The 25,991-nt window shown below is 54.9% G+C and overlaps 1 protein-coding gene across 1 annotated transcript in view; it reads left to right on the top strand.

Annotated features, from left to right (window-relative positions):
- The first annotated feature begins 142 nt into the window (after positions 1–142).
- The window catches only part of POGLUT1 (protein O-glucosyltransferase 1), a 29,370-nt gene continuing 3,521 nt past the window's right edge, over positions 143–25,991 (top strand). Inside the window, exons 1-10 of the mRNA XM_082247161.1 lie at positions 143–279; positions 12,812–12,896; positions 12,997–13,140; positions 13,747–13,882; positions 14,187–14,308; positions 14,576–14,635; positions 19,527–19,626; positions 19,716–19,774; positions 23,437–23,604; positions 25,637–25,693. Of these exons, the coding sequence (XP_082103287.1) occupies positions 162–279; positions 12,812–12,896; positions 12,997–13,140; positions 13,747–13,882; positions 14,187–14,308; positions 14,576–14,635; positions 19,527–19,626; positions 19,716–19,774; positions 23,437–23,604; positions 25,637–25,693 (1,049 nt within the window). The 5' untranslated portion in view covers positions 143–161. The remainder of the gene's footprint in view (positions 280–12,811; positions 12,897–12,996; positions 13,141–13,746; positions 13,883–14,186; positions 14,309–14,575; positions 14,636–19,526; positions 19,627–19,715; positions 19,775–23,436; positions 23,605–25,636; positions 25,694–25,991) is intronic.

The raw sequence follows: 25,991 nt of genomic DNA, 5'->3' as shown, positions 1-25,991 counted from the left end.
CAATATATGGAGGAGGATGGGAGGTTTCGGATCACCGCTCTCCATATTATTGGTGGGTTTCCGGGGGAGGCGACATTTCTGGTCGCCATCTTATTGGTGGGGTGGAGGTGGATCTATTTCCGGGTCCCGGGCGCCGCCATGTTGGATTTGTCAGACTGGAGATGGCCGAGCGGACGGATCAGACCCGATCAATGGATGTCAGAGAGATGGCGCTGGTGTTTCTACTCCTTCTGGGGGCCCCAGGGGCTCTGACAGCTCAGGGGGAGGGGCAGACGGGGGGTGAGTTCTGGGGGTAAAACAGTACTATGGGGGAGGGGTACAGGGGGGGGTAATATAGGACCATGGGGGAGGGGTACAGGGGGGTAATACAGGACTATGGGGGAGGGGCACAGGGGGGGTAATATAGGACCATGGGGGAGGGGTACAGGGGGGGGGGGTAATACAGGACTATGGGGGAGGGGTACAGGGGGGGTAAAACAGGACTATGGGGGAGGGGTACAGGGGGGTAATACAGGACTACGGGGGGGGGTAATACAGGACCATGGGGGAGGGGTACAGGGGGGTAATACAGGACTATGGGGGAGGGGTACGGGGGGGGGGGTAATACAGCACTATGGGGGAGGGGTACAGGGGGGTAATATAGGACTATGGGGGAGGGGTACAGGGGGGTAATATAGGACTATGGGGGAGGGGTACAGGGGGGTAATATAGGACTATGGGGGAGGGGTACGGGGGGGGGGGTAATACAGCACTATGGGGGAGGGGTACAGGGGGGTAATATAGGACTATGGGGGAGGGGTACGGGGGGGGTAAAACAGGACTATGGGGGAGGGGTACAGGGGGGGTAATACAGGACTATGGGGGAGGGGTACAGGGGGGGGTAATACAGGACTATGGGGGTGGTAATACAGGACCATGGGGGAGGGGTACAGGGGGGGTAATACAGGACTACGGGGGGGGGGGGTAATACAGCACTATGGGGGAGGAGTATAGGGGGGGTAATACAGGACTATGGGGGAGGGGTACGGGGGGGTAATACAGGACTATGGGGGAGGGATACAGGGGGGGTAATACAGCACTATGGGGGAGGGGTATAGGGGGGAGTAATACAGGACTATGGGGGAGGGGTACGGGGGGGGTAATACAGGACTATGGGGGAGGGGTACAGGGGGGGTAATACAGGACTATGGGGGAGGGGTACAGGGGGGGGGGTAATACAGCACTATGGGGGAGGGGTACAGGGGGGTAATATAGGACTATGGGGGAGGGGTACAGGGGGGGGGTAATACAGGACTATGGGGGAGGGGTACAGGGGGGGTAATACAGTACTATGGGGGGGGGGGGGGTAATACAGGACTATGGGGGAGGGGTACATGGGGGGTAATACAGGACTATGGGGGAGGGGTACAGGGGGGTAATACAGGACTATGGGGGAGGGGTACAGGGGGGGGGGTAATACAGGACTATGGGGGAGGGGTACAGGGGGGGGTAATACAGGACTATGGGGGAGGAGTACAGGGGGGTAATACAGGACTATGGGGGAGGGGTACAGGGGGGGGGGTAATACAGGACTATGGGGGAGGGGTACAGGGGGGGGGGGGGTAATACAGGACTATGGGGGAGGAGTACAGGGGGGTAATACAGCACTATAGGGGGGGGGTAATACAGGACTATGGGGGGGGGGTAATACAGGACTATGGGGGAGGGGTACAGGGGAGGTAATACAGGACTATGGGGGAGGAGTACAGGGGGGTAATACAGGACTATGGGGGAGGAGTACAGGGGGGTAATATAGGACTATGGGGGAGGGGTACGGGGGGTAATATAGGACTATGGGGGAGGGGTACAGGGGGGGTAATACAGCACTATGGGGGAGGGGTACAGGGGGGTAATATAGGACTATGGGGGAGGGGTACAGGGGGGGTAATACAGCACTATGGGGGAGGGGTACAGGGGGGTAATACAGCACTATGGGGGAGGGGTACAGGGGGGGTAATACAGGACTATGGGGGAGGGGTACAGGGGGGTAATACAGCACTATGGGGGAGGGGTACAGGGGGGGGTAATACAGGACTATGGGGGAGGGGTACAGGGGGGGGTAATACAGGACTATGGGGGAGGGGTACAGGGGGGGTAATACAGCACTATGGGGGAGGGGTACAGGGGGGGTAATACAGGACTATGGGGGAGGGGTACGAGGGGTAATACAGGACTATGGGGGAGGGGTAATACAGCACTATGGGGGAGGGGTAATACAGCACTATGGGGGAGGGGTACGGGGGGTAATATAGGACTATGGGGGAGGGGTACAGGGGGGTAATACAGGACTATGGGGGAGGGGTACAGGGGGGTAATACAGGACTAAGGGGGGGTAATATAGGACTATGGGGGAGGGGTACAGGGGGGTAATCCAGGACTAAGGGGGGGGGGTAATATAGGACTATGGGGGAGGGGTACAGGGGGGTAATACAGGATTATGGGGGGGGGGTTAATACCAGACTATGGGGGAAGGATACAGGGGGGTAATATAGGACTATGGGGGAGGGGTACGGGGGGTAATACTGGACTATGGGGGAGGGGTACAGGGCTATGGTGGAGGAGTTCAGGTGAGGGTCTCTATATTGGGGGTGGGTAGGTGGAGGTCTCCATATTGGGGGAGGGTAGGTGGAGGTCTCCATAGAAGGGGTGGGTAGGTGGAGGTCTCTATATTGGGGGGGGGGGGGGGTAGGTGGAGGTCTCCATATTGGGGGTGGGTAGGTGGAGGTCTCCATAGAAGGGGTAGGTAGGTGGAGGTCTCTATATTGGAGGTGGGTTGGTGGAGGTCTCCATATTGGGGGTGGGTTGGTGGAGGTCTCCATATTGGGGGTAGGTTGGTGGAGGTCTCTATATTGGGGGAGGGTAGGTGGAGGTCTCCATATTGGGGGTGGGTAGGTGGAGGTCTCCATATTGGGGGTAGGTTGGTGGAGGTCTCTATATTGGGGGAGGGTAGGTGGAGGTCTCTATATTGGAGGTGGGTTGGTGGAGGTCTCTATATTGGGGGTGGGTTGGTGGAGGTCTCCATATTGGGGGTGGGTAGGTGGAGGTCTCCATATTGGGGGTGGGTAGGTGGAGGTCTCTATATTGGGGGTGGGTAGGTGGAGGTCTCCATATTGGGGGTGGGTAGGTGGAGGTCTCCATATTGGGGGTGGGTTGGTGGAGGTCTCTATATTGGGGGTGGGTAAGTGGAGGTCTCCATATTGGGGCTGGGTAGGTGGAGGTCTCTATATTGGGGGTGGGTTGGTGGAGGTCTCCATATTGGGGGTGGGTTGGTGGAGGTCTCTATATTGGGGGTGGGTTGGTGGAGGTCTCTATATTGGAGGTGGGTTGGTGGAGGTCTCCATATTGGGGGTGGGTTGGTGGAGGTCTCTATATTGGGGGTGGGTAGGTGGAGGTCTCCATATTGGGGGTGGGTTGGTGGAGGTCTCTATATTGGGGGTGGGTTGGTGGAGGTCTCCATATTGGGGGTGGGTAGGTGGAGGTCTTCATATTGGGGGTGGGTAGGTGGAGGTCTCCATATTGGGGGTGGGTTGGTGGAGGTCTCCATATTGGGGGTGGGTAGGTGGAGGTCTCCACATTGGGGGTGGGTAGGTGGAGGTCTCTATATTGGGGGTGGGTAGGTGGAGGTCTCTATATTGGGGGTGGGTAGGTGGAGGTCTCCATATTGGGGGTGGGTAGGTGGAGGTCTCTATATTGGGGGTGGGTAGGTGGAGGTCTCTATATTGGGGGTGGGTAGGTGGAGGTCTCCATATTGGGGGTGGGTAGGTGGAGGTCTCCATATTGGGGGTGGGTAGGTGGAGGTCTCTATATTGGGGCTGGGTAGGTGGAGCTCTCTATATTGGGGCTGGGTAGGTGGAGGTCTCTATATTGGGGGTGGGTAGGTGGAGGTCTCTATATTGGGGGAGGGTAGGTGGAGGTCTCCATATTGGGGGTGGGTTGGTGGAGGTCTCCATAGAAGGGGTGGGTAGGTGGAGGTCTCCATATTGGGGGTGGGTAGGTGGAGGTCTCTATATTGGGGGTGGGTAGGTGGAGGTCTCTATATTGGGGGTGGGTAGGTGGGGGTCTCCATATTGGGGGTGGGTTGGTGGAGGTCTCTATATTGGGGGTGGGTAGGTGGAGGTCTCCATATTGGGGGTGGGTTGGTGGAGGTCTCTATATTGGGGGTGGGTTGGTGGAGGTCTCTATATTGGGGTGGGTAGGTGGAGGTCTCTATATTGGGGGTGGGTAGGTGGAGGTCTCTATATTGGGGGTGGGTAGGTGGAGGTCTCCATATTGGGGGTGGGTAGGTGGAGGTCTCCATATTGGGGGTGGGTAGGTGGAGGTCTCTCTATATTGGGGGTGGGTTGGTGGAGGTCTCCATATTGGGGGTGGGTAGGTGGAGGTCTCCATAGAAGGGGTGGGTAGGTGGAGGTCTCCATATTGGGGGTGGGTTGGTGGAGGTCTCTATATTGGGGGTGGGTAGGTGGAGGTCTCCATATTGGGGGTGGGTTGGTGGAGGTCTCCATATTGGGGGTGGGTTGGTGGAGGTCTCCATATTGGGGGTGGGTAGGTGGAGGTCTCTATATTGGGGGTGGGTTGGTGGAGGTCTCCATATTGGGGGTGGGTAGGTGGAGGTCTCCATATTGGGGGTGGGTTGGTGGAGGTCTCCATATTGGGGGTGGGTAGGTGGAGGTCTCCATATTGGGGGTAGGTAGGTGGAGGTCTCTATATTGGGGGTGGGTTGGTGGAGGTCTCTATATTGGGGGTGGGTAGGTGGAGGTCTCCATATAAGGGGTGGGTAGGTGGAGGTCTCTATATTGGGGGTGGGTTGGTGGAGGTCTCTATATTGGGGGTGGGTTGGTGGAGGTCTCTATATTGGGGGTGGGTAGGTGGAGGTCTCCATAATGGGGGAGGGTAGGTGGAGGTCTCCATAGAAGGGGTGGGTAGGTGGAGGTCTCCATATTGGGGGTGGGTTGGTGGAGGTCTCTATATTGGGGGTGGGTAGGTGGAGGTCTCCATATTGGGGGTGGGTTGGTGGAGGTCTCCATATTGGGGGTGGGTTGGTGGAGGTCTCCATATTGGGGGTGGGTTGGTGGAGGTCTCTATATTGGGGGTGGGTTGGTGGAGGTCTCTATATTGGGGGTGGGTAGGTGGAGGTCTCCATAATGGGGGAGGGTAGGTGGAGGTCTCCATAGAAGGGGTGGGTAGGTGGAGGTCTCCATATTGGGGGTGGGTTGGTGGAGGTCTCCATATTGGGGGTGGGTTGGTGGAGGTCTCCATATTGGGGGTGGGTAGGTGGAGGTCTCCATATTGGGGGTGGGTAGGTGGAGGTCTCCATATTGGGGGTGGGTTGGTGGAGGTCTCCATATTGGGGGTGGGTAGGTGGGGGTCTCTATATTGGAGGTGGGTAGGTGGAAGTTTCCATATTGGGGGTGGGTAGGTGGAGGTCTCTATATTGGGGGTGGGTAGGTGGAGGTCTCCATATTGGAGGTGGGTAGGTGGAAGTTTCCATATTGGGGGTGGGTAGGTGGAGGTCTCTATATTGGGGGTGGGTAGGTGGAGGTCTCCATATTGGGGGTGGGTTGGTGGAGGTCTCCATATTGGGGGTGGGTAGGTGGAGGTCTTTATATTGGGGGTGGGTTGGTGGAGGTCTCTATATTGGGGGTGGGTTGGTGGAGGTCTCCATATAAGGGGTGGGTAGGTGGAGGTCTCTATATTGGGGGTGGGTAGGTGGAGGTCTCCATATTGGGGGTGGGTTGGTGGAGGTCTCTATATTGGGGGTGGGTAGGTGGAGGTCTCCATATTGGGGGTGGGTAGGTGGAGGTCTCCATATTGGGGGTGGGTAGGTGGAGGTCTCCATATTGGGGGTGGGTTGGTGGAGGTCTCCATATTGGGGGTGGGTAGGTGGAGGTCTCCATATTGGAGGTGGGTAGGTGGAGGTCTCCATATTGGGGGTGGGTAGGTGGAGGTCTCTATATTGGGGGTGGGTAGGTGGAGGTCTCTATATTGGGGGTGGGTAGGTGGAGGTCTCTATATTGGGGGTGGGTAGGTGGAGGTCTCTATATTGGGGGTGGGTAGGTGGAGGTCTCCATATTGGAGGTGGGTAGGTGGAGGTCTCCATATTGGAGGTGGGTAGGTGGAGGTCTCCATATTGGGGGTGGGTTGGTGGAGGTCTCTATATTGGGGGTGGGTTGGTGGAGGTCTCTATATTGGGGGTGGGTAGGTGGAGGTCTCTATATTGGAGGTGGGTAGGTGGAGGTCTCTATATTGGGGGTGGGTAGGTGGAGGTCTTCATATAAGGGGTGGGTAGGTGGGGGTCTCCATATTGGAGGTGGGTAGGTGGAGGTCTCCATATTGGGGATGGGTAGGTGGAGGTCTCTATATTGGAGGTGGGTAGGTGGAGGTCTCTATATTGGGGGTGGGTAGGTGGAGGTCTCTATATAAGGGGTGGGTAGGTGGAGGTCTCTATATTGGGGGTGGGTAGGTGGAGGTCTCCATATTGGAGGTGGGTAGGTGGAGGTCTCTATATTGGGGGTGGGTAGGTGGAGGTCTCCATAGAAGGGGTGGGTAGGTGGAGGTCTCTATATTGGGGGTGGGTAGGTGGAGGTCTCTATATTGGGGGTGGGTAGGTGGAGGTCTCCATATAAGGGGTGGGTAGGTGGAGGTCTCTATATTGGGGGTGGGTAGGTGGAGGTCTCCATATTGGGGGTGGGTAGGTGGAGGTCTCTATATTGGGGGTGGGTAGGTGGAGGTCTCCATATTGGGGGTGGGTAGGTGGAGGTCTCTATATTGGGGGTGGGTAGGTGGAGGTCTCTATATTGGGGGTGGGTAGGTGGAGGTCTCTATATTGGGGGTGGGTAGGTGGAGGTCTCTATATTGGGGGTGGGTAGGTGGAGGTCTCCATAATGGGGGAGGGTAGGTGGAGGTCTCCATAGAAGGGGTGGGTAGGTGGAGGTCTCCATATTGGGGGTGGGTTGGTGGAGGTCTCTATATTGGGGGTGGGTAGGTGGAGGTCTCCATATTGGGGGTGGGTTGGTGGAGGTCTCCATATTGGGGGTGGGTTGGTGGAGGTCTCCATATTGGGGGTGGGTTGGTGGAGGTCTCTATATTGGGGGTGGGTTGGTGGAGGTCTCTATATTGGGGGTGGGTAGGTGGAGGTCTCCATAATGGGGGAGGGTAGGTGGAGGTCTCCATAGAAGGGGTGGGTAGGTGGAGGTCTCCATATTGGGGGTGGGTTGGTGGAGGTCTCCATATTGGGGGTGGGTTGGTGGAGGTCTCCATATTGGGGGTGGGTAGGTGGAGGTCTCCATATTGGGGGTGGGTTGGTGGAGGTCTCCATATTGGGGGTGGGTAGGTGGGGGTCTCTATATTGGAGGTGGGTAGGTGGAAGTTTCCATATTGGGGGTGGGTAGGTGGAGGTCTCTATATTGGGGGTGGGTAGGTGGAGGTCTCCATATTGGAGGTGGGTAGGTGGAAGTTTCCATATTGGGGGTGGGTAGGTGGAGGTCTCTATATTGGGGGTGGGTAGGTGGAGGTCTCCATATTGGGGGTGGGTTGGTGGAGGTCTCCATATTGGGGGTGGGTAGGTGGAGGTCTTTATATTGGGGGTGGGTTGGTGGAGGTCTCTATATTGGGGGTGGGTTGGTGGAGGTCTCCATATAAGGGGTGGGTAGGTGGAGGTCTCTATATTGGGGGTGGGTAGGTGGAGGTCTCCATATTGGGGGTGGGTTGGTGGAGGTCTCTATATTGGGGGTGGGTAGGTGGAGGTCTCCATATTGGGGGTGGGTAGGTGGAGGTCTCCATATTGGGGGTGGGTAGGTGGAGGTCTCCATATTGGGGGTGGGTTGGTGGAGGTCTCCATATTGGGGGTGGGTAGGTGGAGGTCTCCATATTGGAGGTGGGTAGGTGGAGGTCTCCATATTGGGGGTGGGTAGGTGGAGGTCTCTATATTGGGGGTGGGTAGGTGGAGGTCTCTATATTGGGGGTGGGTAGGTGGAGGTCTCTATATTGGGGGTGGGTAGGTGGAGGTCTCTATATTGGGGGTGGGTAGGTGGAGGTCTCCATATTGGAGGTGGGTAGGTGGAGGTCTCCATATTGGAGGTGGGTAGGTGGAGGTCTCCATATTGGGGGTGGGTTGGTGGAGGTCTCTATATTGGGGGTGGGTTGGTGGAGGTCTCTATATTGGGGGTGGGTAGGTGGAGGTCTCTATATTGGAGGTGGGTAGGTGGAGGTCTCTATATTGGGGGTGGGTAGGTGGAGGTCTTCATATAAGGGGTGGGTAGGTGGGGGTCTCCATATTGGAGGTGGGTAGGTGGAGGTCTCCATATTGGGGATGGGTAGGTGGAGGTCTCTATATTGGAGGTGGGTAGGTGGAGGTCTCTATATTGGGGGTGGGTAGGTGGAGGTCTCTATATAAGGGGTGGGTAGGTGGAGGTCTCTATATTGGGGGTGGGTAGGTGGAGGTCTCCATATTGGAGGTGGGTAGGTGGAGGTCTCTATATTGGGGGTGGGTAGGTGGAGGTCTCCATAGAAGGGGTGGGTAGGTGGAGGTCTCTATATTGGGGGTGGGTAGGTGGAGGTCTCTATATTGGGGGTGGGTAGGTGGAGGTCTCCATATAAGGGGTGGGTAGGTGGAGGTCTCTATATTGGGGGTGGGTAGGTGGAGGTCTCCATATTGGGGGTGGGTAGGTGGAGGTCTCTATATTGGGGGTGGGTAGGTGGAGGTCTCCATATTGGGGGTGGGTAGGTGGAGGTCTCTATATTGGGGGTGGGTAGGTGGAGGTCTCTATATTGGGGGTGGGTAGGTGGAGGTCTCTATATTGGGGGTGGGTAGGTGGAGGTCTCTATATTGGGGGTGGGTAGGTGGAGGTCTCCATATTGGGGGTGGGTTGCTGGAGGTCTCCATATTGGGGGAGGGTAGGTGGAGGTCTCCATATTGGGGGAGGGTAGGTGGAGGTCTCCATATAAGGGGTGGGTAGGTGGGGGTCTCCATATTGGAGGTGGGTAGGTGGAAGTTTACATATTGGGGGTGGGTAGGTGGAGGTCTCTATATTGGAGGTGGGTAGGTGGAAGTTTCCATATTGGGGGTGGGTAGGTGGAGGTCTCTATATTGGGGGTGGGTTGGTGGAGGTCTCTATATTGGGGGTGGGTAGGTGGAGGTCTCTATATTGGGGGTGGGTTGGTGGAGGTCTCTATATTGGGGGTGGGTTGGTGGAGGTCTCTATATTGGGGGTGGGTAGGTGGAGGTCTCTATATTGGGGGTGGGTAGGTGGAGGTCTCTATATTGGGGGTGGGTTGGTGGAGGTCTCTATATTGGGGGTGGGTTGGTGGAGGTCTCCATATTGGGGGTGGGTAGGTGGAGGTCTCTATATTGGGGGTGGGTAGGTGGAGGTCTCCATATTGGGGGTGGGTAGGTGGAGGTCTCTATATTGGGGGTGGGTAGGTGGAGGTCTCTATATTGGGGGTGGGTAGGTGGAGGTCTCCATATTGGGGGTGGGTTGGTGGAGGTCTCCATATTGGGGGAGGGTAGGTGGAGGTCTCCATATAAGGGGTGGGTAGGTGGGGGTCTCCATATTGGGAGTAGGTAGGTGGAGGTCTTCGTATTGAGTAGTTGGGGGTCTCTATATTGGGGGGGAGGGGTTGGTGGAGGTCTTCATATCGGTGACGGATAGGTGGGGGTCTCCGTATTAGAGGTCTCTATATTAAAGGGGGATACGTAGGTGGGGACTCTATACTGAGCAGGGGGTAGGTAGGTGGGGTCTTTAGATTGGAGGTAGGTAGGTGGGGGTCTTTATATGGAGGGGAGGTAGGTATGTGGGGTCTTTAGATTGGAGGTAGGTAGGTGGGGTCTCTATATTGAGCAGGGGTAGGTAGGTGGGGGTCTCTATACTGAGCGGGGGTTAGGTAGGTGGGGTCTTTAGATTAAGGGAGGTAGGTAGGTGAGCTCTTTATATTTGAGGTGGGGTCTTTATATTGAGGGGGGTAGATAGTTGGGGTCTTTATATTGAGGATGGGGGGTAGGTGGGGGTCTCTATATTGGAGGTAGGTGGGGTCTTTAGATTGGAGGTAGGTGAGGGTCTTTATATTGAGGGGGGGGGGGTGGTATGGCGGGGGTAGGTAGGTGGGGTCTTTAGATTGGAGGTAGGTGGGTGGGGTCTTTAGATTTGAGGTAGGTGGGTGGGGTCTTTAGATTGGAGGTAGGTGGGTGGGGTCTCTATATTGGAGGTAGGTAGGTGGGTGGGGTCTCTATATTGGAGGTAGGTGGGTGGGGTCTCTATATCGGAGGTAGGTAGGTGGGTGGGGTCTCTATATTGGAGGTAGGTGGGTGGAGTCTCTATATTGGAGGTAGGTTTGTGGGGTCTCTATATTGGAGGTAGGTGGGTGGGGGTCTTTATATTGGAGGTAGGTGGGTGGGGTCTTTAGATTGGAGGTAGGTGGCTGGGGGTCTGTATATTGGAGGTAGGTGGGTGGGGTCTGTATATTGGAGGTAGGTGGGGTCTCTATATTGGAGGTAGGTGGGTGGGGTCTGTATATTGGAGGTAGGTGGGTGGGGTCTCTATATTGGAGGTAGTTGGGTGGGGACTGTATATTGGAGGTAGGTAGGTGGGGTCTCTATATTGGAGGTAGGTGGCTGGGGTCTCTATATTGGAGGTAGGTGGGAGGGGTCTCTATATTGGAGGTAGGTGGCTGGGGTCTGTATATTGGAGGTAGGTGGGTGGGGTCTCTATATTGGAGGTAGGTGGGTGGGGTCTCTATATTGGAGGTAGGTGGGTTCGGGTCTGTATATTGGAGGTAGGTGGGTGGGGTCTCTATATTGGAGGTCGGTGGGAGGGGTCTCTATATTGGAGGTAGGTGGGTGGGGTCTCTATATTGGAGGTAGGTGGGTGGAGTCACTGTATTGGAGGTAGGTGGGTGGGGTCTCTATATTGGAGGTAGGTGGGTGGGGTCTCTATATTGGAGGTAGGTGGGTGGGGTCTCTATATTGGAGGTAGGTGGGTGGGGTCTCTATATTGGAGGTAGGTGGGTGGGGTCTGTATATTGGAGGTAGGTGGGTGGGGTCTCTATATTGGAGGTAGGTAGGTGGGGTCTGTATATTGGAGGTAGGTGGGTGGGGTCTCTATATTGGAGGTAGGTGGGTGGGGTCTCTATATTGGAGGTAGGTAGGTGGGTGGGGTCTCTATATTGGAGGTAGGTGGGTGGGGTCTGTATATTGGAGGTAGGTGGGTGGGTGGGGTCTCTATTTTGGAGGTAGGTGGAAGGGGTCTCTATATTGGAGGTAGGTGGGTGGGGGTCTCTATATTGGAGGTAGGTGGGTGGGGTCTCTATATTGGAGGTAGGTGGGTGGGGTCTCTATATTGGAGGTAGGTAGGTGGGGTCTCTATATTGGAGGTAGGTCGGTGCGGTCTCTATATTGGAGGTAGGTGGGTGGGGTCTCTATATTGGAGGTAGGTAGGTGGGGTCTCTATATTGGAGGTAGGTAGGTGGGGTCTCTATTTTGGAGGTAGGTGGAAGGGGTCTCTATATTGGAGGTAGGTGGGTGGGGTCTCTATATTGGAGGTAGGTAGGTGGGAGGGGTCTCTATATTGGAGGTAGGTGGGTGGTGGGTGTGGTCTCTATATTGGAGGTAGGTAGGTGGGGTCTGTATATTGGAGGTAGGTGGGTGGGGTCTGTATATTGGAGGTAGGTGGGTGGGGTCTCTATATTGGAGGTAGGTGGGTGGGTGGGGTCTCTATATTGGAGGTAGGTAGATGGGTGGGGTCTCTATTTTGGAGGTAGGTGGAAGGGGTCTCTATATTGGAGGTAGGTAGGTGGGGTCTCTATATTGGAGGTAGGTCGGTGGGGTCTTTATATTGGAGGTAGGTGGGTGGGGTCTCTATATTGGAGGTAGGTGGGTGGGGTCTCTATATTGGAGGTAGGTAGGTGGGGTCTCTATATTGGAGGTAGGTGGGTGGGGTCTCTATATTAGAGGTAGGTGGGTGTGGTCACTGTATTGGAGGTAGGTGGGTGGGGTCACTGTATTGGAGGTAGGTGGGTGGGGTCTCTATATTGGAGGTAGGTAGATGGGTGGGGTCTCTATATTGGAGGTAGGTGGGTGGGGTCTCTATATTGGAGGTAGGTAGATGGGTGGGGTCTCTATATTGGAGGTAGGTAGGTGGGTGGGGTCTCTATATTGGAGGTAGGTGGGTGGGGTCTCTATATTGGAGGTAGGTGGGTGGGGTCTCTATATTGGAGGTAGGTGGGTGGGGTCTCTATATTGGAGGTAGGTGGGTGGGGTCTGTATATTGGAGGTAGGTAGGTGGGTGGGGTCTCTATATTGGAGGTAGGTAGGTGGGTGGGGTCTCTATATTGGAGGTAGGTGGGTGGGGTCTCTATGAGGTAGGTAGGTGGGTGGGGTCTCTATATGGTAGGTAGGTGGGTGGGGTCTCTATATTGGAGGTAGGTAGGTGGGTGGGGTCTCTATATTGGAGGTAGGTAGGTGGGTGGGGTCTCTATATTGGAGGTAGGTGGGTGGGGTCTCTATATTGGAGGTAGGTAGGTGGGGTCTCTATATTGGAGGTAGGTAGGTGGGTGGGGTCTCTATATTGGAGGTAGGTAGGTGGGTGGGGTCTCTATATTGGAGGTAGGTAGGTGGGTGGGGTCTCTATATTGGAGGTAGGTAGGTGGGTGGGGTCTCTATATTGGAGGTAGGTAGGTGGGTGGGGTCTCTATATTGGAGGTAGGTAGGTGGGTGGGGTCTCTATATATTGTAGGTGGGTGGAATGTCGGTATGAAGGGTGTCCTTATTTTCTCTCATTAGATTCTCGTTGGTTTTCTTATCTCCATCGTATCCAGAAGAGGGTGGAGAGCCACGCCCCTTGTCACAATGACACCTGCTATGAATGGTCAGTGTTCCATCCCTCCTCCTTCCGATATGACCCCACCCACCTTCTCCTGTACCGCCCTCCAGTTTTCTGTGACCCCTCCCATTTCCTCCTCTTCCAGGGTCACACAGCAGGATTTGGCTCCATTCCGCTCCGGGATTTCCCGGGAAGTGATGAAGAATCTGATCAGTCGTAAGTTGGGGACTCATTACCAAATCATCGATCGACGACTGTACAGGGAGGAGGAGTGTATGTTCCCGGCACGGTGAGTCCCCGCCCCAGGACACTCCCATTGTCACCTCGAGGTCCTCCCCCTCTCATGTCTTATCCTATGTGTCCTCCATGTTTCAGATGTAGCTCCTCCCCCTCTCATGTCTTCTCCTATGTTTCAGATGTAGCTCCTCCCCCTCTCATGTCTCTATATTGGAGGTAGGTGGGTGGGGTCTGTATATTGGAGGTAGGTAGGTGGGTGGGGTCTCTATATTGGAGGTAGGTAGGTGGGTGGGGTCTCTATATTGGAGGTAGGTAGGTGGGTGGGGTCTCTATATTGGACCCTATGTTTCAGATGTAGCTCCTCCCCCTCTCATGTCTCTATATTGGAGGTAGGTGGGTGGGGTCTGTATATTGGAGGTAGGTAGGTGGGTGGGGTCTCTATATTGGAGGTAGGTAGGTGGGTGGGGTCTCTATATTGGAGGTAGGTAGGTGGGTGGGGTCTCTATATTGGACCCTATGTTTCAGATGTAGCTCCTCCCCCTCTCATGTCTTATCCCATGTGTCCTCCATGTTTCAGATGTAGCTCCTCCCCCTCTCATGTCTCCTCCATGTTTCAGATGTAGCTCCTCCCCCTCTCATGTCTCCTCCTATGTTTCAGATGTAGCGGGGTTGAACACTTCCTCTTGGATCTTCTGCCGGATCTTCCAGATATGGAGATGGTGATAAATGTCAGGGATTATCCTCAGGTTCCTCATTGGATGACGCCGGTTATTCCCGTCTTCTCGTTTAGTAGGGTGAGGAGAGCTCTCTGATGTTCCTGGCCTGGAGCGGGGGGGAGGGGTGGACACATACCATGGTCATGTGACAACACTAACACATTGCCGTTATTATTACATTCACTTCCACAGCACTCATTAAATATCGGCTTTTCATTTCTTTATTGGCCTGTTTATTATGGGAGTTTTAGGTGTAATCCAGCTTTAGGGTTGTCACCCTTTCCAGGGTCATTGTGTGTGTAGAGGTGACATACCAGTGTGCAGTATGCATGTGACATGTATGTGACATGTATGTGACTTTTCCTTCTTCTCTCTTTGAAAGACCTCAGATTACCGAGACATCATGTACCCCGCCTGGACCTTTTGGGAAGGCGGCCCTGCTGTGTGGCCCATCTACCCCACCGGACTGGGACGCTGGGACCTGATGAGGGAGGACCTGAAGCAGTGAGTGATGTGTGGGCTCTCTGGAGTTCTGGGCCAGGGGCGGGCTCTCTGGAGTTCTGGGCCAGGGGCGGGCTCTCTGGAGTTCTGGGCCAGGGGCGGGCTCTCTGGAGTTCTGGGCCAGGGGCGGGCTGTCTTAAAGGCTGGGCTAAGGGCTGCCCCTCTGAAGTGCTGGGGGGCCAAGGGCTGCCCCTCTGGAGTGCTGGGGGGCCAAGGGCTGCCCCTCTGAAGTGCCTAAATCTTGTATTTCTCATATTTGTCGTTATTTAGGTCAGCCAAGCGTTGGCCCTGGGAGAAGAAGATCTCTAAAGGATATTTCCGAGGCTCCAGGTAAGTAAGTGTGGGTGGCCAGAGTCTGAAGGTTGTCCATGTTCCTTCATGTCTATTGACATCACAGGAAGTCTTTCACCTTTTGGGTTTTACTGCCTCCTGTAGGAGATGTGGACACTGGCAAACAGAAAACCAAATTCCAGTCCCTATATAAGCCCCTCCTACTCCCAGCATGCCTCAGTTTTTTGCTGTGTTCTAGGAGGATGGGCGTCTCTTCTTGGGTAAATTTTTTTGTAGCATTGTTGTTTCTTTTTCTTTATTTTCACCTTACTGAAGTCTCTTCTCTACATCCCTGCTGGAGGCGGTGCGTGATTGCAGCTATCTGGCATGGTTGTCCTCATCCTGGGTTTTGGAGTCCTGTGTCTGGACCTCGCTGGGCTGGATGCGGTGGGGATACCCTGGAAGTCCCCTTTAGCACTTGATTTTGCATAAGTCGCTTTGAAGACTCCGTTCTGGTAAAAGCTGTGGAGCGCTTCCAGGTTCAGAGCCACCAGCATTGTCTCAGCACTTGACCCGTCTCTGAAGAACCAGGGAGGAGGCTCACCAGGCCAAGCACCAGCAGCTAGAGTATTTCCATTGATTACCAGGCGGCTTTAAATTCAGCTGGTTGGCACCATAAAAGGGTTAACGCTGAGCGCTGGGGTCTTTCCCTGGGTGGTTTGTCATGTGCTCTTTCCCACCATGAGGAAGCATCTCCCTGCTTCTGCTTTGCGAAGAGCTGTGTGAAACTGCGATCTTTGCCTGCTGCTCACCTACAGTGATTTTGGTCATCGACCCTTTTCTGCTACCGGCTGTTTGGGTTTTGGGAGTTTCTTCTCGAAGTTCTACCATGTGGATGTTCTCGAAGTTCTACCATGTGGATGTTCTCTAAGTTCTACCATGTGGATGTTCTCGAAGTTCTACCATGTGCATGTTCTCGAAGTTCTACCATGTGGATGTTCTGGCCTCCTCTGATGCTGGTGTTGGGTGTAGGGTCCTTCAGACAGCTATTTGTGCCACAATTAGTCCCCAGTTTTGCTCTGGGCCTGTTAGAATTTTGTGTACTGTTGCTCACCCCCTTCATTGGACTGTTTTTGGACCTCCCAACACTATGACTTCCTGCGTCTCTCAATTGATGAGGAAGAAAGTAGGATTTTTGTAATCGCCAGAAGTCCATTAAGTGTCTCACCCCTCTGTGCTCATAAACATTCTCTGGTACTTCTTGATACCTTGAAAACGTCATTTGTGACGAAACATACGTCGAGTCGCGGCGTGCTGACGTCATCCTTGCGTTCCAGGAAGTGAGGACGGGCGGAGGAGCTGACCAGCCGGCGGCTCATTTGTATCTACGCTTCCACATGCGTTTTACTCTGCATTTGCTGTGAGTGCATTACTTTTTGTATATTAATAAAATATGGTTTTACCCTATGGAGCATTTACAATTCTTTTTCATGATGGTGATCTATGAGCGTCTCTGAGGCCAATCCTCTGCGGGTTCTTTGAAGTTATACTGGCTATTGTCCCCTGTACTATCATCATTCGAGATCAAGAGGATTCTTTGGATGTCTCCCTGGTTCTCATACTACAGGCTTGATTTACCATACTTCTGTAAGGAAGAGAAGCTCACTGGTGGAGGATAGAGCACAGTGTGGGGATAATTCGCTTTTTCCCATGGATTGGGATTTATTGGACTCTTTATATGATTCGACACTTTTATATATTTTTATTTCCTTTTTTTCAATCTCCCATGGTATTACAGTTATTTATCCACTTACTTCATTGATATTGACTCACTGTATGATTACTGTTAGATTTTTTTCACTTCAGCGCAGCTTGTTTTTTGTATATTTTGTATTGGTGATGTCACACTGGAAGCTGCAGCTATTTATTTATACTTCATTTTTCACTTGAGCGCGGTTATATTTTTGTTCGTTACTTCTTGTTACCTACAGCAGGGGTGGGGAACCTACGGCCTGCGGGCCATATGCGGCCCGCAAAGTCATCTGGTCCGGCCCCCGTGCAGCTGAGTCTGTGTTTCTCCAGCTGATCTGTCAGAACAAAGCCGATGCTTCCTCTATAGTTCCGGCTCCATTCTGGCTATCTGAGTGAGTCACAGGCGGAGTGATATCAAATGCATTCCTCTTGTGACCAATACCGAAACTATCGCCTCTTCCTCCATCGCGGCGCCGCTGCGCACTACACTTCTCTTAGCCAGCATTTCCCACCAGCAGTACCAGCCAGAGACAGATGTACTCACAGCAGTACCAGCCAGAGCCAGCAGTACTCACAGCAGTACCAGCCAGAGCCAGCAGTACTCACAGCAGTACCAGCCAGAGCCAGCAGTACCCACAGCAGTACCAGCCAGAGACAGCAGTACTCACAGCAGTACCAGCCAGAACCAGCAGTACCCACAGCGGTACCAGCCAGAGCCAGCAGTACTCAGAACAGTACCAGCAGTACCACCCAGAGCCAGCAGTACCCACAGAAGTACCAGCCAGAGCCAGCAGTACCCACAGCAGAATTGGCAGTACTCACTGCTGTGAGTACTGCTGGCTCTGGCTGTTACTGCTGTGAGTACTGCTGGCTCTGGCTGTTACTGCTGTGAGTACTGCCGGCTCTGGCTGTTACTGCTGTAACAGCCAGAGCCGGCAGTACTCACAGCAGTACCAGCCAGAGCCAGCAGTACTCACAGCTGTACCAGCCAGAGCCAGCAATACCCACAGCTGTACCAGCCAGAGCCAGCAGTACCCACAGTAGTACCAGCCAGAGCCTGCAGTACCCACAGCAGTACCAGCCAGAGCCAGCAGTACCCACAGCAGTACCAGCAGGAGCCAGTAGTACTCACAGCAGTACCAGCCAGAGCAAGCAGTACCTGTCAGAGCCAGCAGTACCAGCCAGCAGTACCTACAGCACAGTACCAGCCAGCAGTACCAGCCTCAGCCAGAAGTTCCAGCCTGAGCCAGCAGTACCCACAGCAGTACCTGCCTGAGCCAGCAGTACCCACAGCAGTACCAGTCAGCAGTACCCACAGTACCAGCCAGCAGTACCAGCCTGAACCAGCTGTACCCACTGGCAGTATCAGCCAGCTGTACCCACTGGCAGTATCAGCCAGCTGTACCCACCGGCAGTATCAGCCAGCTGTACCCACCGGCAGTACCCATCAGCAGTTCTTTTAAAACTTACCACCACTAAGAGTCGACTGCGCTCCAGACTGACTGACGCAAACCTGGAAAACCAGTTGTGAGTAGCAACATCATCAATACCAGCTAACATCACACACCTCACCAAAGAGAAGCAGTTGCAGCCATCACATTAGGGGTGAGTTAATGAAACGTTTGACCAAATATAACAGGCACATTTTTAAGTTGATAATTTTGTACGGCCCCCGAAGGATTTTATAAATACCCAAATGGCCCTTGACAGAAAAAAGGTTCCCCACCCCTGACCTACAGGCATGTTGGATATAGGAGGGTTTGCCCTGGTTAACCTAAACATAGAAACATAGAAACATAGAATGTGTCGGCAGATAAGAACCATTTGGCCCATCTAGTCTGCCCAATATATCTGAATCCTATGAATAGTCCCTGGCCCTATCTTGTATGAAGGATAGCCTTATGCCTATCCCATGCATGCTTAAACTCCTTCACTGTATTTGCAGCTACCACTTCTGCAGGAAGGTTATTCCATGCATCCACTACTCTCTCAGTAAAGTAATACTTCCTCATATTACTTTTAAACCTTTGCCCCTCTAATTTAAAACAGTGTCCTCTTGTGGTAGTTTTTCTTCTTTTAAATATGCTCTCCTCTTTTACCGAGTTGATTCCCTTTTATGTATTTAAAAGTTTCTATCATATCCCCTCTGTCTCTTCTTTCTTCCAAGCTATACATGTTAAGGTCCTTTATCCTTTCCTGGTAAGTTTTTTCCTGCAATCCATGTACTAGTTTAGTAGCTCTTCTCTGAACTCTCTCTAGAGTATCTATATCCTTCTGGAGATATGGCCTCCAGTACTGCGCACAATACTCCAAGTGAGGTCTCACCAGTGTTCTGTACAGCGGCATAAGCACTTCTCTCTTTCTACTGCTTATACCTCTCCCTATACATCCAAACATTCTGCTGGCATTTCGTGCTGCTCTATTACATTGTCTTCCCACCTTTAAGTCTTCTGAAATAATTACTCCTAAATCCCTTTCCTCAGATACTGAGGTCAGGACTGTGTCAAATATTCTATATTCTGCCCTTGGGTTTTTACGCCCCAGGTGCATTATCTTGCACTTATCCACATTAAATTTCAGTTGCCAGAGTTCTGACCATTCTTCTAGTTTTCCTAAATCCTTTTCCATTTGGCGTTTCCCTCCAGGAACATCAACCCTGTTACATATCTTTGTGTCATCAGCAAAAAGACAAACCTTACCATCGAGGCCTTTTGCAATATCACTTATGAAGATGTTAAACAAAATTGGTCCCAGTACAGATCCCTGAGGTACCCCACTGGTAACATGACCTTGTTCTGAATGTTCTCCATTGACTACAACCCTCTGTTGTCTGTCACTCAGCCACTGCCTAATCCACTCAACAATATGGGAGTCCATGCTCAATGACTGCAGTTTATTGATAAGTCTTCTATGTGGGACAGAGTTTTGTTTGCCAGTGTCCAATCTTTCCATAGGTGGCAGTATAATCCACCAATAATATCACTTCCTGTGAACAATCCTCCCATAGGTGGCAGTATAACCAAACAGTATATGACTCCCTGTGTCCAGTCCTCGCGTAGGTGGCAGTATAACCCAACAGTATATGACTTCTGGTGTCCCTCAATGAACTCCAATTCCTGCCCAGAACTTACTGGGCAGATTGGGGGAGGTGAGGCTGAAGGAAAATCCCTCCATGACATCCCTTCCTTCTATGATACAGGACCAGCCCTGAGCGGGACCCTCTGATCCTTCTATCCCGGGACAACCCAGATCTGGTGGATGCCGAATACACCAAGAACCAGGCCTGGAGGTCGGAGAAGGTAAAGAGAAGGAATGGGATGATTGGGAATGGTATAATCTTCCATCATTTTCTTATTTAACGTTCAGCTTCCATCGTTCTCCTCATCAGGACACCCTGGGCAGAGCGCCAGCCAAGGAGGTGCCATTAGTGGATCACTGTGCGTTCAAGTATGGCCGCCTTCTGTCTCTTCTACATATCTGCTCCATCTCTTTCCGTCTTCCCACCTTCCTTATGGTAACCAGTCATTGCTCGCTGTCCGGGGCTCCCTGTTCATGGGGCAACTCTCAGTACTGATTCTTTTTAGACTTGGCCCCGCCTCCTTAACTAATGCCCCTCCCCTGTCTCCTCACATAGAATTCCTCCTCCTATCCTACAGCCTAGACTGTCTCTCAACACCCCACCCCCCTTTCCTTAGTGCCTTCCCCCTTTCTCCAGTTACCACAATCTAGCTAAAGGTCCTCCTCCCGTCTCCTTGTCACCTCTGACTTCTTCACCCCCCTCTCCTTGTCACCTCTGACCTCTCCTCTCCACCCCTGTCTCCTTGTCACCTTTGACCTCTCCTCTCCACCCCCGTCTCCTTGTCACCTCTGACCTCTCCTCTCCACCCCTGTCTCCTGGTCACCTCTGACCTCTCCTCTCCACCCCCGTCTCCTGGTCACCTCTGACCTCTCCTCTCCACCCCCTCCTGTCTCCTTGTCACCTCTGACCTCTCCTCTCCACCTCTGTTTCCTTGTCACCTCTGACCTCTCCACCCCCTCCCGTCTCCTTGTCACCTCTTACCTCTCCTCTCCACCTCCGTCTCCTTCTCACCTCTGACCTCTCCGCCCCTGTCTCCTTGTCACCTCTGACCTCTCCTCTCCACCCCCGTCTCCTTGTCACCTCTGACCTCTCCTCTCCACCCCTGTTTCCTTGTCACCTCTGACCTCTCCTCTCCACCCCCTCCCGTCTCCTTGTCACCTCTGACCTCTCCTCTCCACCCCCTCCCGTCTCCTTGTCACCTCTGACCTCTCCTCTCCATCCCTGTCTCCTTGTCACCTCTGACCTCTCCTCTCCACCCCTGTTTCCTTGTCACCTCTGACCTCTCCACCCCCTCCCGTCTCCTTGTCACCTCTGACCTCTCCTCTCCACCCCCTCCCGTCTCCTTGTCACCTCTGACCTCTCCTCTCCACCCCTGTTTCCTTGTCACCTCTGACCTCTCCACCCCCTCCCGTCTCCTTGTCACCTCTTACCTCTCCTCTCCACCTCCGTCTCCTTCTCACCTCTGACCTCTCCGCCCCTGTCTCCTTGTCACCTCTGACCTCTCCTCTCCACCCCCGTCTCCTTGTCACCTCTGACCTCTCCTCTCCACCCCTGTCTCCTGGTCACCTCTGACCTCTCCTCTCCACCCCCGTCTCCTTGTCACCTCTGACCTCTCCTCTCCACCCCTGTCTCCTTGTCACCTCTGACCTCTCCACCCCCTCCCGTCTCCTTGTCACCTCTGACCTCTCCTCTCCACCCCCTCCCGTCTCCTTGTCACCTCTGACCTCTCCTCTCCACCCCCTCCCGTCTCCTTGTCACCTCTGACCTCTCCTCTCCACCCCTGTCTCCTTGTCACCTTTGACCTCTCCTCTCCACCCCCGTCTCCTTGTCACCTCTGACCTCTCCTCTCCACCCCTGTCTCCTGGTCACCTCTGACCTCTCCTCTCCACCCCCGTCTCCTGGTCACCTCTGACCTCTCCTCTCCACCCCCGTCTCCTTGTCACCTCTGACCTCTCCTCTCCACCCCTGTCTCCTTGTCACCTCTGACCTCTCCTCTCCACCCCCGTCTCCTTGTCACCTCTGACCTCTCCTCTCCACCCCTGTCTCCTTGTCACCTCTGACCTCTCCTCTCCACCCCTGTTTCCTTGTCACCTCTGACCTCTCCACCCCCTCCCGTCTCCTTGTCACCTCTGACCTCTCCTCTCCACCCCCTCCCGTCTCCTTGTCACCTCTGACCTCTCCTCTCCACCCCCTCCCGTCTCCTTGTCACCTCTGACCTCTCCTCTCCACCCCTGTTTCCTTGTCACCTCTGACCTCTCCACCCCCTCCCGTCTCCTTGTCACCTCTTACCTCTCCTCTCCACCTCCGTCTCCTTCTCACCTCTGACCTCTCCGCCCCTGTCTCCTTGTCACCTCTGACCTCTCCTCTCCACCCCCGTCTCCTTGTCACCTCTGACCTCTCCTCTCCACCCCTGTCTCCTTGTCACCTCTGACCTCTCCTCTCCACCCCTGTCTCCTTGTCACCTCTGAACTCTCCTCTCCACCCCTGTTTCCTTGTCACCTCTGACCTCTCCACCCCCTCCCGTCTCCTTGTCACCTCTGACCTCTCCTCTCCACCCCCTCCCGTCTCCTTGTCACCTCTGACCTCTCCTATCCACCCCTGTTTCCTTGTCACCTCTGACCTCTCCACCCCCTCCCGTCTCCTTGTCACCTCTTACCTCTCCTCTCCACCTCCGTCTCCTTGTCACCTCTGACCTCTCCTCTCCACCCCCGTCTCCTTGTCACCTCTGACCTCTCCTCTCCACCCCTGTCTCCTGGTCACCTCTGACCTCTCCTCTCCACCCCCGTCTCCTTGTCACCTCTGACCTCTCCTCTCCACCCCTGTCTCCTTGTCACCTCTGACCTCTCCACCCCCTCCCGTCTCCTTGTCACCTCTGACCTCTCCTCTCCACCCCCTCCCGTCTCCTTGTCACCTCTGACCTCTCCTCTCCACCCCTGTTTCCTTGTCACCTCTGACCTCTCCACCCCCCCCTGTCTCCTTGTCACCTCTGACCTCTCCTCTCCACCCCTGTCTCCTTGTCACCTCTGACCTCTCCTCTCCACCCCTGTCTCCTTGTCACCTCTGACCTCTCCTCTCCACCCCTGTTTCCTTGTCACCTCTGACCTCTCCACCCCCTCCCGTCTCCTTGTCACCTCTGACCTCTCCTCTCCACCCCCTCCCGTCTCCTTGTCACCTCTGACCTCTCCTCTCCACCCCTGTTTCCTTGTCACCTCTGACCTCTCCACCCCCTCCCGTCTCCTTGTCACCTCTTACCTCTCCTCTCCACCTCCGTCTCCTTCTCACCTCTGACCTCTCCGCCCCTGTCTCCTTGTCACCTCTGACCTCTCCTCTCCACCCCCGTCTCCTTGTCACCTCTGACCTCTCCTCTCCACCCCTGTCTCCTTGTCACCTCTGACCTCTCCTCTCCACCCCTGTCTCCTTGTCACCTCTGAACTCTCCTCTCCACCCCTGTTTCCTTGTCACCTCTGACCTCTCCACCCCCTCCCGTCTCCTTGTCACCTCTGACCTCTCCTATCCACCCCTGTTTCCTTGTCACCTCTGACCTCTCCACCCCCTCCCGTCTCCTTGTCACCTCTTACCTCTCCTCTCCACCTCCGTCTCCTTCTCACCTCTGACCTCTCCGCCCCTGTCTCATTCTCCTTGTCACCTCTGACCTCTCCTCTCCACCCCCAGTCTCCTTGTCACCTCTGACCTCTCCACCCCCGTCTCCTTGTCACCTCTGACCTCTCCTCTCCACCCCCCATCTCCTTGTCACCTCTGACCTCTCCTCTCCACCCCCCGTCTCCTTGTCACCTCTGACCTCTCCACCCCCATCTCCTTGTCACCTTGCTGTCTGTGATATCTGTATGCCATTTGTGGCCACTTCCCCGCCTTCTCACCTTTGGCTCCTCCCCTCTCTGTCTCACCTGTGGCTCCTCCCCCCCCCTCTCTCTCTCTCTCTCACCTGTGGCTCCTCCCCTCTCTGTCTCAACTGTGGCCCCTCCACATCTCTCTCTTGTACCTGTAATGAATGTCCTCTCTTTCCCGGCAGATATTTATTTAATTTCCGGGGTGTGGCGGCCAGTTTCCGGTTGAAGCATCTCTTCCTGTGCGGCTCTCTGGTCTTCCATGTTGGGGACGCCTGGCTGGAATTCTTCTACCATCGCCTGGAGCCGTGGGTGCATTACATTCCCGTCAGCCAGGACCTAACCGAGCTCAGGTAAGGGGGAGATCTAGGGTCTGTCCCATCAGATTACCCCCCCCCCCCCATTTCGACTCCAGCATGTATGCCCCCTCCCCTAAACACCGGTGTGATTGGGTTGTCATCTCCCTATGGGAAGTCAGTCAGGTGGCTGGATATTCCTGTCCTGATCACTCCTTCTTTCTTCTCCTTCCTCCCTCCTTCCACCTTCCTCCCTCCCTCCCTCCTTCCCCTTCCTCCCTCCTTCCCCTTCCTCCCTCCCTTCCTCCCTCCTTCCCCCTTCCTTCCCCCTTCCTCCCTCCTTCCCCCCTTCCTCCCTCCTTCCCCCCTTCCTCCCTCCTTCCCCCCCTTCCTTCCGCCTTCCTCCCTCCCTCCTTCCCCTTCCTTCCGCCTTCCTCCCTCCTTCCCCGTTCCTCCCTCCCTCCTTTCCCTCCTTCCTTCCTCCTTCCACCTTCCTCCCTCCCTCCTTCCCCTTATTCCCTCCCTCCCTCCTTTCACCTCCCTCCCTCCCTCCTTTCACCTTCCTCCCTCCTTTCACCTTCCTCCCTCCTTTCACCTTCCTCCCTCCTTCCTCCCTTCCTTCCTTCTTCCTTCCTCCTTCCCCTTCCTCCCTTCCTTCCTTCCTCCTTCCCCTTCCTTCCTCCTTCCCCTTCCTCCCTCCTTCCCCTTCCTCCCTCCCTCCTTCCCCTTCCTCCCTCCCTCCCTCCCTCCTTCCCCTCCCTCCCGCCTTCCTCCCTCCTTCCCTCCCTCCTTCTTTCCTTCCTCCCTCCCTCCCTCCCTCCTCCTTCTCCTCCCTCCCTCCTACCTTCCCCTTCCTCCCTCCTTCCTTCCCCTTCCTCCCTCCATCCCTCCTCCCTCCCTCCTTCCCCTTCCTCCCTCCCTCCTTCCCCTTCCTCTCTTCCTCCCCCCTTCCCCTTCCTCCTTCCCCTTCCTTCCTCCCTCCCGCCTTCCTTCCTCCTTCCCCTCCTTCTTTCCTTCCTCCCTCCCTCCCTCCCTCCTCCTTCTCCTCCCTCCCTCCTTCCTTCCTTCCCCTTCCTCCCTCCCTCCTTCCCCTTCCTCCCTCCCTCCTTCCCCTTCCTCCCTCCCTCCTTCCCCTTCCTCCCTCCCTCCTTCCCCTTCCTCCCTTCCTCCCTCCTTCCCCTTCCTCACTCCTTCCCCTTCCTCCCTCCCTCCCTCTCCCTCTCCCTCCTTCCCCTTCCTCCCTCCTTCCCCCCTCCCTCCTTCCCCTTCCTCCCTCCCTCCCTCCCCTTCCTCCCTCCCTCCCTCCTTCCCCTCCCTCCCTCCCTCCTTCCCCTCCCTCCTTCCCCCCCCCCCTCCCTCCTTCCCCTTCCTTCCTCCCTCCCGCCTTCCTTCCTCCTTCCCCTCCTTCTTTCCTTCCTCCCTCCCTCCTTCCCCTTCCTCCCTCCCTCCTTCCCCTTCCTCCCTCCCTCCTTCCCCTTCCTCCCTTCCTCCCTCCTTCCCCTTCCTCCCTCCTTCCCCTTCCTCCCTCCTTCCCCTTCCTCCCTCCTTCCCCTTCCTCCCTCCCTCCTTCCCCTTCCTCCCTCCTTCCCCCCCTCCCTCCTTCCCCTTCCTCCCTCCCCTTCCTCCCTCCCTCCCTCCTTCCCCTTCCTCCCTCCCTCCCTCCCTCCCTCCCTCCTTCCCCTTCCTTCCTTCCTCCCTCCCTCCCTCCCTCCCACCTTCCTCCCTCCTTCTCCTCCCTCCCTCCCTTCCTCCCTCCTTCTTCTTTCTCCTCTTCCTCCTCCTTTTTCCCTCCTTCCTTCCTCCTCATTCCATCTTTCTTATACCTTCCTCCTCATTCCTTCCCCCTTTATACCTTCCTCCTCATTTCTTCCCTCCTTAGCCATTCCTCCCTACTTACTTATTCCTTCCTTCCCTCCCTCATTCCGTCCTTCTCCCTCATTTCAACCTCCTTATTCCTTCCTCTTCCCTCCTCCTTTCTTCTTTATTCCTTTCTCCTTATCCCCCCCCCCCATCTTTCTTCCTCCCACACACTCTCTGTATTTCTTTGCTCTCTCCCCTCCTCCACTCACGGTCTCTCTTGTTCCTTCAGGGAGTTGCTGCAGTTTGTGAAGGACAATGATGATGAAGCAAAGAAAATTGCACAAAGGTACGGCGCTCATCCCATGACTGCCCCCAGCAGAATATTTCCCCCATTGTTGTAGCTGCCCCATATTTCAGTCAGGGTTTGGGTTGCCTGTGAAAGGACATCGGTGTTCCTGGCTCCGGAGCTCCACCTGTATGTGATCATCATTACTAGAGAGCCCCGTCCTCCTTGGGATTCCTGAGGGACTGTGGGTGGCCTTGTCCTCTCTAAGGTCTCTGAGGAGCAGTGGGTGGCCTTGTCCTCGTTGGGGTCTCTGAGGAGCAGTGGGTGGCCTTGTCCTCTCTAAGGTCTCTGAGGAGCA

Source organism: Pelophylax lessonae, assembly GCF_965119305.1.
Source record: "Pelophylax lessonae genome assembly, chromosome: 2".
Classification (NCBI taxonomy): domain Eukaryota; kingdom Metazoa; phylum Chordata; class Amphibia; order Anura; family Ranidae; genus Pelophylax; species Pelophylax lessonae.
Note: the sequence above shows the minus strand (reverse complement) of the source record. Positions and strands in the feature narration are given on the sequence as shown.